The sequence below is a fragment of the Apis dorsata genome, unplaced genomic scaffold, assembly GCF_000469605.1.
Source record: "Apis dorsata unplaced genomic scaffold, Apis dorsata 1.3 scaffold_5, whole genome shotgun sequence".
In the NCBI taxonomy this organism is placed as follows: Eukaryota; Metazoa; Arthropoda; class Insecta; order Hymenoptera; family Apidae; genus Apis; species Apis dorsata.
The window spans coordinates 327,013-338,732 of NW_006263308.1; the positions used below are offsets into that span (position 1 = coordinate 327,013).

An 11,720-nucleotide genomic window follows, 5' to 3' on the forward strand; every position below is an offset into this window, starting at 1 on the left:
CGACGACGATCAAATAACATCAAAGTTTTGTCATGTGAGAATGTTATTTTGATAGGTAGCAAAAATTGATTCTTATTACGTAAGTTCATTACAGGATGATTAAAAACTAATACACTGGCAGTAGTTTATTTATACATTTCTCAAAATTCCTTCGCTGGACCATTTGTTAATCACTTGTTTCTGTATTCGATCAATATCATATAATTTTTTAAATAATGGTAAACATTTATATAACAACATAAAATAATTTTTTTCAATATAATTCTTTTGTATGATATTGTTCGAATCAAGAAGTATTTCACTTATTCCCGTTTTTTAAAGTTATCATCATTTTTGTTAAAATGGAAAAAAAAGAAAGAAGAAAAAAACATATGTTACAATTTTTTTTTATATGAATGACATATATCAAAAAAATTTTTTTATGCGCACAAATATTATAATGAACATAAAAATTCTTTCATGTATGAATTTATTTCAGGCCTATTTGAAACTTTTATATTTAAATATTATCATTAAATATTAATGTTAAAAGGTGGTTCAAATTACTGGTATCACTTAGATGACATAAATATCAACTTTTAAATATGTTGATCTAGAAAATCACAAGATTTAGCGAAGATTATGCGTTATCTGAATTAATTATATCTTTTAATATTCTTCAATGTTTCAAAATCTGGATAATTGATAGATACTATCAACAATTCATAGAAGTTCAGATTATATGTAATTATATAATTTATATTTTTAATTACATTATTTTGATATAATTCAAATATAAATAATAACATTCAAAATAATTAAATATTACAAATTTTTCTACTAATAATTATAATTATAATTGCAATATAAGTTATTTTTATTATTTATCCATTAATAATATAAACAGTGTATCCAATCAAAAATCAAAGAAATCAAAAAACTAAGAAATGAAAATATCGAAAAAGTAATAACTTGGTGCAATATTTACTATTTTAAATACTTTATTAATAAAAAAAATCAATAATTATAATAATTGAAAAAATATTCAACAATATTTTGTTGAAAATTTGTTATAAACATAAAAAAACTAATAATTTTTTATTGAAAAGAGAAATTTAATAAAAATATCATTTGATAAAATTTGGAAAAAATAAATCATATGATAAAAATGTCATTTTTATGTCATATTGCAAAAAATTACAAAATATTTATATAATATGAAATGTATAAATACATAATCAACTTTCTGAATAATTACTTAATAGCACTTATAATTAGAAAATCAATGAATCAAGAAGAATCAATGAACAGTTCATAATTATTTAGAATGAATTTGCTTAAAAATAAAAGAATCAGATTTTATCATAAATATTAAATAAAATAATTCAATAATATAATTATAACAAATAAAATTAATAAAATATTATATAACTTAAAAGAATAAAAATAAATTTAAATCATGGAAAATCTCAAATTTAGTTAAAAAATGAACTTTTTAGAAAGAAATAAATGACATTATTTTAGAATCAAACTATAAAATTTCCTTTTACAGAAATGATTGCATTATATATTGTTATACATAAAATATCAATATTTTAATTAGGATTAAAACTATCAAACAAAATATACAAAAAAAGAATATTTTATTATTTTATAGAATAATATGCTATTTAATTGTTTGTTTTATTGAATATAATGAGAGAAATATAATACGAAGATTTATAACCAATTATTAAAAAAAAAGAAAAAGAAAAATGAATGAAATATTAATTTAAAAATTCTAAAAACGTTATTCAAAAGCAAAATTGTAAATATTATATCTAATATTATTTTAAATATTCTTCATATTTTTGATATATAAATATAATATATGATTATATTTATATTTGAATCTAATAAAAATTAATTGAAACATTGAAAAACATTAAAGAGATAGAGAAAATTTTAGTATATTGCATCTCGATCAGTACTTATCATTTGGATCAACTTGTGCGCGCGCGCGCATACATGCATACTCACACTTAATTTTATATATACATATTAATATTCTATCAAAGCATAAAAAAGGAAAAAGGAATGAATGAGTGGTTCTATTGCACGGAATCACATCGAGTGGAAGCATTTGTGAGTTATTTAACAGCATATCGTACAATCGATGAATGAACTTGATGATGATGATGATGATAATGATGATGATGATGATGATGATGATGATGATGATGATGATGATAATGATGATCATGATGATAATGATGATGATGATGATGATGATAATGATGATCATGATGATAATGATGATGATGATGATGATGATAATGATGATCATGATGATAATGATGATGATGATGATGATGATAATGATGATCATGATGATAATGATGATGATGATGATGATGATGATGATGATGATGATGATGATGATGATGATAATGATGATAATGATGATAATGATGATGATGATGAAATGATGATAGTGATGCTACTGCTGCTGCTGCTGCTGATGATGGTGATAGTAATGCTAATGACGATGACAATGACAATAACGACGACGACAACGATGATGATGATGACGATGATGATATGGTGGTAGTAGGAATGGTAATGATGATAATGACGATGGTGGTGGTGATGATGGTGATTTTGATGATTTTGATGACGACGATGACAATGACGACGATGACGACGACGATGACGACGACGATGACGATGATAATGAGGATGATGAGGATGATGATGATAGTGATGATGGTGATAGTGGTGATGATGGTGGTGATGTTGAAGTAGTGACTATATGATGAGGATGTTGATGATGAAATTAAGGATGAGGATGAATATAATAATGATAATAAGGATAATGGTGATAATAATAACTGGAAAGTAAACGAGAGACAAAACTTCGAAACAGGTGATTACGAATTGAAATTCACTATTTATTTATTATAGAATTTTTATTCAAATTTATTTTATTTCATTTTCTACAAATATATTCCTATATTTCTTTTTATATTTTTTATAATCCCTTTTATTTTTTTTATACATGAATAATTATATGTAAATTAATTATTTTAATCGTTTATTAATTTTTTATATATTTAATGTTTAATGACTTAACCAATTGACAAATATTAAAAATATTAATATAGTTGCTAAAAGAAATATATGTATATCATAAATTAAATTCAAAATATTTTTTACAAAGATTTATTTTTTTTATTATTTTTTTTAATACTATTAAAATTTCTAAAATTAGTAGAATTCAATCATTAAAATATACAAAAATTTAAATTATTTTATAGACACATTTTGAGTTGAGATATCATCTTTAAATTAAGTTTTTTATTTATGGAAAATATATTATTAATTTTGATTTTCGAAATATTTAAATTTTAATACTTTGATTTTATAGAAATATCATTATATCTCTTTTACTAACTATACTATTTCTTTTTTTTTTTTCATTTATTTTGTTACCAGACAAATTAATTACTTAAAACAAAATTATTAATTATATTTTTTATTGCAATAATTTAAATACTATTCTACTAATTATTAATTTGAAACAATATCTTTAATTTTTTAATCGAAATTTTTGATTTCTTGTACTGCATGTTTTTATCCTTAATTTGTAAATTAAGAAAAATGAATAATATAAAGAAATTGATATAATTTAATTATAGATTTTATAAATCACCTATATAAAATGATGGTAGCGTTAAGTTAAAAATTTTATTTTCTCATTTTATTTATAAATATAATTTTTCATTTTACAAATATGTATTAATTATTACACATTTATTTTTTTTAATAGTTCAGATGAATAAGTTATTGCCAACCAATTTATATGGACTGATATTATTTATATGATATGTCAGAATGATAAAAAATATAAGGAAAAATATATCAGTAATGCAAATTAGATACAATCAAAACAAAAATATGGAATATTACTACAAAGTTTAAACGCAACTATAAAGAAGATAAATAAATGCGATACAATTACTAGTAAGCTAATTCTTTATTTTAATATGATATATGATATAAAAATAAATTAATTTTCTTAATGCTTTTGTTTATAGATATTATTCATCGTTAAATTCAATTGATTCATTATCCGGCCAAAAATATAATTTATCTATCAAGATAAAAAAAGATTACATAATATATAATGTATTAATGGTAATTATCAATGGTTTTGTTAAAATTCGAAAAATAAAAAGATGTCAAACTTTATTTGCAGTGCCAACTTACTTACTTTATTTGCAGATCGTATTTATGATATATAAAATACACAAATCTATACAAAAAGCTAACAAACTGAATCAAAGGTATTGAAATTATCATATTTGAAAATAATGTTTGTATGAAATATTTTTAATAAAATATATTATTATTTAAATATAAGATTAACTTACTATATGTACCCTTATCATATTTTAATATTTAAATTTTTTTAATTTATTTAAGGAAAGTATAGTTGATTGATTGATTATTGATTACTTATCACAAAAAATGAGCAGATTTAAATTTGTTCAAAATTTTATTATTTATAGCTGAGTATTTTTTTATATTGAATCGATATAAAAAAGAAATTGATATAAAAAAGATATAAAATAGAAAGATATAAAAGATAAAAAAGAAAGATGTAAAATATAAAAAAAACAATATATTGAAAAAAAGATGTATTTGAAAAATTCATAAAAAATATACATGATTTTCACAATATTTACTGAAAATATATATTTTTGTAATTGTATATATGTGTATTTGCATATATGTTAATTTATTTTGAATTAAAATATCATTATACTATAAACGAACCATTAAAATATATTTTAATAGTTTTATGCGACAAAATATGCTATATCATTTTACTTACATTTACAAATATTTAAATACAATGTAATAAGGACATGGTGACGATCGATAATTATGATTATTATAAAAATAAACACATGAAATAAAAAAAAAATATATATTAAAATTCAAGTTATTATAAAATCTTAAATATATTTTCCTCTCAATTTTTCTCGCGGACAATAATGATAAACATTCTTTGATATAATTTGATATATTAATTTTAAATTTAAATTATATCTATATAATTATATATATATATAAAAATAATAAAAATTAAAAACAATAGTTAAGATAAAAAATAATTATGTATTTATTTAATTATTTATATTTGAAGTAAATTTGGAAAAAATAATGAAGAAAATATTTATAATGAAATTGTTAAAATATGTAACTTTTGTCTTCTGAGTAATTTAATGAATAAAATTCAAAAATATTTTATATTTAAGAATATAATTAATTCAAAATCTACATTCATATAAACATTATAGGTTATTTTGATGTTATATTATATATATAATTCATATTTTAGATCTAACCTAACTAAAATCTAACTTATTGAAACTTAAATATAAATTAAATATAATTTATAATTTAAACCAAACTTTAATTTAGATATGATCTAAGCAAAAATATATCTAAATTTAATTATAATCAAGAATTAATAATATATTATGAATATAATACAATAGAATTTATTTTGCTCTTCTGCTAAATGATCATTCACGTGTATTCATTTATTATTTATAATTATGATTTGATTGGATGAATTATAGATTAAATCAATATGGCACAAAATAGATTATGTATTTTATTAATAAATTTATAACATTTGAATGAGTTAAATTTTAAAACTTATATTTTTTATTTTAATTTTTAATTAATATTATTGGAAAGTATAAAATAAATTACAGATTTTTAATTTTCCAAAATGAAGTTTAATATTTAATAAAATAATAAATAAATTACTTTTATAAAATTATTAATTTAGATGATAACTAATGATAATTAATGGCGAAAATATAATTCTACATAATAATATGAGACATATTATTAAATTTTCTATAATATTAAAAATTAAAATTATTTTATTCCAATTAAACTATTTATCTATTATCTATTGATTCTCTATTATTATATTATTCTTTTTCCTGTATTATTAAATAAATAATAACAAATATATATATATTCTTTTTAGAATATACTTTCTTAAATCAAAAATTCATGAATATAAAACTGTATAATAGAAAGAGACCTTAATAATTTTCTACCAATGATAGACATATATATATACATACAGAAAAGGTTAATAATTATTAATTATTATACATATAAAAATATCAACATAAAAAAAAAATGGTGAAATTGACGAATAATAATGACGGAATGACAAACGAAACTAACTTATCGATATGGCTGATTCATCGGGTGACCACCCCACTACAAGTTCGCTTTATGTTTAAACTGGACGTAGAAGTGTCGAGACCGTCGTAAAAGACGGTGAATTTTTAGTCGATCCTTCATAGCAGAAAGAATGGCGCTAACACTTAGTAAATTTGTGACTAAACGCACAGTGACTAGTGTTTGTGCATTATCTACATTAATATGGATATTAAAAAGAAGAAACCGGAAACAGGTTGCAAAATACAGGTAAATTCTTTATGCATATATATATATATATATGTAATTAATTATCGTGTAGTATTAAACATTTACTTCATTTTGTAGAAATATTTGGCCTGTTGAAGATATACAATATATTATTAAAGAGGTGAGCAAAAATGATTTCTTATAATTGTATATTTTGAATGTTAAATATCTGCAAATAATCTTTTCAGGAAAAACCAAAAGGACCTAAAGCTCATGTAAATGCGAGATTTTTTCGACAATTATATCAATTGCTTAAAATTGGTATACCCTCAATAGTATCTTCTGAATTTGCCTTTGTTCTCCTTATCGCAGGTACACTTATTACAAAATCTTTTTGTGATCTCTGGATGATAAATATGGGCACTTTAATTGAATCGTATGTAATTTATTTCAATCTTTGTTTGATCTTGATAAAATTACAAAGCTTAAAATTTAGCAAGTTTTATTTTGTATTATAGATCAATTCTTAAAATGGATAAATCTTTATTTAAAAGGCGTCTACTTAAATTCTTAATTGTATTACCAATGGTAAGTAAATAAATTTAATGAAAAAAAAATTAGAAGTTGCTTTCAGAGGCTGCTAATGAAATCTTTTCATTCAGGCTGCCAAGCAGCTTTATTTTCTTACCAATTGGAAGAAATTATTGATATAATCTTCCATGATTATATTTATTTAGATATCTATTGTGAACAACGTACTGAAATATAGTATATATGAAATGAAGCTAAGGTTACGCACAAATATTACACGAAGTTTATTGGATCAATATCTTAAGTAAGTTTTTTTCTTTTTTTATAAATTTAATAATAATAAATAGTAAATAAAATTTTTAGAAACATAATTTTTTATAATATTTATAGATTTTAAAAAATAATATAACAATATAAATAATAATATATAAATTATTAATAAGTTTTCATTCATAAAAAAATAATATTTATTATTATTACAGTGGTTTTATTTATTATAAAATGAATAATTTAGATAATCGTATAGCAAATCCAGATCAACTTTTAACTACTGATGTTGATAAATTTTGTGAAAGCTGCACAGATCTGTATAGTAATCTTACTAAACCTTTGTTAGATATTATCATTTATGTTTATAGACTCACATCTACTCTTGGTAGTGAAGTATGTATAACATAAATATTATAAATGTAATAATATAAATGTAATATATTTATAATAATATATATGGATTTTACAGACTCCAGTAATTATGCTTTCATATCTCATTTTTGCTGGTATGATAATAACTTATTTGCGTAAACCTATCGGTCAAATGACAGTAAAAGAACAACGTTTAGAGGGTGAATATCGTCATATTAATTCAAGAATAATCACTAATTCTGAGGAAATAGCATTTTACCAAGGAAATAACCGAGAAAAGTTAATTTTATTAACTAGTTTTCATAAACTTGTAAGCTATAAAAAATCAAATATATCAAATATTTTGTTAAAATTTTATCATTATAATTAATATATAAAATTCAAACTAATTTTCTATCAAGCTATTTCAATCAAACATTGAAATTATAAACGTTAATATATAATGCAAAAAAAAGAAATACTTTTTTCTTTTAGATAATACATCTTCGCAAATATCTAGAGTTCAGAACTTTCATAGGAATAATTGATAATTTTGTTGGTAAATGTAAGATATCACACAATATATTATATATATTGTAATTATTTATAGTGATTATATTTAATATAATCTTAATTTGATGCTTTTATTTTAGATATGGGAACTGTAATTGGTTTCTATGCAGTGAGCTTACCTTTCTTTATAGAAAATCATCCTATTCTCACAGGAACTCCTAATCATCGATTTAGGAGTTATTATACATATGGTCGTATGTTAGTAAAATTGGCAGAAGCTATTGGTAGATTAGTTTTAGCTGGAAGAGAAATGACGCGATTGGCAGGATTTACTGCAAGAGTTAGTGAGATAAAAATCGTTCTTAATGATCTAAAAACAGGAAAATATAAAAGAACAATGGTTTCTGATTTCAAAAATGAGCCGATTGGAACTCCAGGCATAGGAAAAATAATAAATAAAGACAATATCATAAAATTCGACCATGTACCTCTGATAACACCTAATGGAGATATTCTTATCAAAGAACTATCATTTGAAGTTAAATCAGGAATGAATGTGTTAGTTTGTGGTCCAAATGGTTGTGGAAAAAGTTCATTGTTTAGAATTCTTGGAGAAGTAAGTTTTATGATATTTTTAATCGAAATTAAATAAATTTTATTCGAATTATAATTATCCAATTTAGATTGGATTCAATTTAGATGTATTTGATCTCAAGAAAATATCAGAAGTATATTATGATAAAATGATAAATTGAAAAATAGAGATATTTCATTTTTTAATATTTATTATTCTCAATCATGGACCAAACATTAGATCAAAAAAGTTACATTTGATTTTAATTTTCGTGAAATACCTATTCGTAAATTTACAATATAAATACAAATGAATCTTTAAATAAATAAAAAAATTATTCATTCTATTTATTAAAAAATAAGTCGAAAATTTTATTCAAATAAAAATTCAATTCAAATGATGTTCAATTTTCTTAATGATAATTTAATTATTATTTTATGCTCTGTCAAATGTATTGTTCAAATTATAAAAAATTAAATTAAAACAGTTATGGCCAATTTGGAATGGAACAATTATCAAACCTCCTCGAGGAAAATTATTCTACATTCCTCAGCGTCCTTATATGACTTTGGGTACACTGAGAGATCAAATAATTTATCCTCATACCAAAACGGAAATGATACGGCGCGGACAAATGACTGATACTGATTTGAAGAAATTATTAGATCTCGTTCAATTGGGTCATCTATTAGAAAGAGAAAATCTTACAAGTAGTGAAGGACAAGGTTGGGATGTTGTAGCTGATTGGATGGATGTTTTGTCTGGTGGTGAAAAACAACGTATAGCTGTACATACAATGTTTTTTTATTTATTATGATAATGAAAAGGTTTTTTGTTATTGATTGCAAAAATTCATAATACTAATTAAATATGATTTTTCTAGATGGCTCGGCTTTTCTATCATAAACCACAATTTGCAATTTTAGATGAATGTACAAGTGCTGTTAGTGTTGATGTCGAGGATTCAATGTACTTGTACTGCAAACAAACTAATATTACATTATTCACAGTATCACATCGACGGTCTCTTTGGAAACATCATGAGGTTTGCAAAAAATTTTCTATTTAAAAATTATTTAATAAATATTTAATTTATATTAATATTTATTTTTAGTATTATTTGCGAATGGATGGAAGAGGTAATTATGAATTTAAGACTATCGAAGCGGATACAAAAGAATTTGGATCATGAATTTCCATGTCTCTTGCATTTAATAATATTTTAATAATGTAAGGAATTGTCAATTTACATTCGATTAATTTCGAATAATTTAAATGTAAATTTGCAGTGTATAGCATATATATATTGTATGTATTGTATCTTTCTTTGATTAGAATCTAGATTTACAAATAATCATACTGTATATTTTTATATATCGTATTTTTATATACTATATATTTTTATATCATTATTTTTTTATGAAAAATGATAAGAAATAACAAAAAAAATTAGTATACACTGCAATTTAGGCCTTAATGTAATTAATTTAAAAAAAAATTAATATGTGATTTAAATATTATTGTACATTTGTTCTTCCAATATTATTGAAAAAAGGAAGAAAAATTTATGGGAACATAATTTTTCGGATGTAAATTTAAGCTATCATAAAAATAACATATTTTTGATACAATTTTTCAAAGTTACATCATATAAAATGTTAAATTGTATCATATATGCATTAAAAATATCTAATTAATTAATATATTTGAATGTGTGTATAACATGGTAGTTTGAATATAATTTAAATCATTTTCTATTTTAATGGTCAGTAATAAAATTATGATTTATTATGTGTTGATCACATTAAAAAAATTGCCAGAATTTATATCAAATTGCTGGACAATAAGAATGTGAAATAAAGCTCAGTGATATAAAATCTTATTATATTGCTTATTATTAACTCTTAAAAATTGTATATATTAAAAGAAATTCTTTAATAAAATCCTCAATATTTATTAATAATATTATTTTCATAAATCATATTGAAAAAATTATTTAATAAAATTAATTAAAATTAAAATACAAAAAAATATTTGAAATATTTGAATATTTAAATTTCCCGCTCTTTCAAAATTCAGACGTCTGCCCGAGTTGATGTTGCCATATTGGTTGACCATTGATCTGTCGGGGAAACTAGTTGGAAATTATTAGCAAATGTTTAAGTTTTTAATTGTTCAATTGATACTAATTTCTTATAAAGCTTATCCAGTTAAAATTTTGTTTGCAATGTGTGAGAAGATAAAAATAAAATATAGAGCATATTTGTAATCAATAAAAAAAAAAGAATTATAACGTGTATGTATATAGTAATGAGAAAAAATAGTGTCAGTGAACTAAAATAATTTAAAAAAAAATTATTTTTGAATATATTCCTAAAATTAATCATATGCAATATGTCAAGAATCTCATAAATCTTTTTTTTTCATTTAATTCATTTCTATCTTTTTGTCTTTCTTTTTCTCTTTCTTTCTTTATGTTTCTTTACTTATCTGATCGTTTCTCTTTCCTCGTCTCTCCTTGCCATTGTGTTTCGCTGAATCGTTCCTCGTGGCGTTCGCGTTCCCGAAGACACCGTGGCCAGACCTCGCGGCACTGCGATTGTGCGACGTGAACGAGTGTGTGTCGAATAGCTAGGACGCCGAGAGTACAGGTGCAGGTGCGGGTGCGTGTATAGTGTAGTCGTACGGGACGCGAAGACGTGGGTCTGAACGAAGTAGGCGTGCGAAGTTGGCGACACGGTTCCATTGGTGTCGATAGTTGCAGAATGAACGGTAACACGGATCCACCGTCGGACGTGACAGCAATGGATAGTGAGAATAATAAAAGATCAAAGACTCAACGAAATTCTAATGATATGACTAATACTGCATCATCCGGGACGACTACCTCTAGTGCCACATATTCTACGACGCAATCTGATCAACCAAGAGAATATTGCAGTCAACGCTCAATAAGGGCTGGCTCAGCTTCTCCACTCCCTACAAATTCCTCCTCGTTGTCTTCTTCATCGTCATCGTTATCGTCCTCCTCCTCCACACCGCCACTACAGCCGGGGTG

At 22.8% G+C, this 11,720-nt stretch overlaps 2 protein-coding genes and 1 long non-coding RNA gene across 3 annotated transcripts in view; all 3 read left to right on the plus strand.

Moving 5' to 3' along the window:
• The first annotated feature begins 2,705 nt into the window (after positions 1-2,705).
• LOC116186866 lies at positions 2,706-4,375 on the plus strand. Its single transcript, XR_004151915.1, has 3 exons — positions 2,706-2,884; positions 3,788-3,981; positions 4,056-4,375. It is a non-coding gene; the product is annotated as an uncharacterized LOC116186866 (long non-coding RNA).
• Positions 4,376-6,164: 1,789 nt separating this feature from the next.
• LOC102674550 (ATP-binding cassette sub-family D member 3) lies at positions 6,165-10,539 on the plus strand. Its single transcript, XM_006607460.2, has 12 exons — positions 6,165-6,483; positions 6,562-6,604; positions 6,672-6,859; positions 6,942-7,011; positions 7,161-7,258; positions 7,437-7,617; positions 7,694-7,906; positions 8,071-8,140; positions 8,229-8,704; positions 9,150-9,449; positions 9,546-9,707; positions 9,777-10,539. The coding sequence occupies exons 1-12, from the start codon at positions 6,368-6,370 to the stop codon at positions 9,852-9,854; spliced, it is 1,995 nt and encodes a 664-aa protein (XP_006607523.1). The 5' UTR covers positions 6,165-6,367; the 3' UTR covers positions 9,855-10,539.
• Positions 10,540-10,730: 191 nt separating this feature from the next.
• The window catches only part of LOC116184945 (putative protein TPRXL), a 6,048-nt gene continuing 5,058 nt past the window's right edge, over positions 10,731-11,720 (plus strand). The window contains exon 1 of the mRNA XM_031508206.1: positions 10,731-11,720. Coding sequence (XP_031364066.1) covers positions 11,428-11,720 — 293 coding nt within the window. The 5' untranslated portion in view covers positions 10,731-11,427.

Excerpts from the sequence above, each read along its gene's own strand:
- LOC102674550 (XM_006607460.2), top strand. The coding sequence starts at position 6,368 with ATGGCGCTAACACTTAGTAAATTTGTGACTAAACGCACAGTGACTAGT. Across the intron at positions 8,141-8,228 it reads TGATAATTTTGTTGGTAAAT|ATATGGGAACTGTAATTGGT; the intron begins GTAAGATATCAC and ends CTTTTATTTTAG. Across the intron at positions 9,708-9,776 it reads CTCTTTGGAAACATCATGAG|TATTATTTGCGAATGGATGG; the intron begins GTTTGCAAAAAA and ends ATTTATTTTTAG.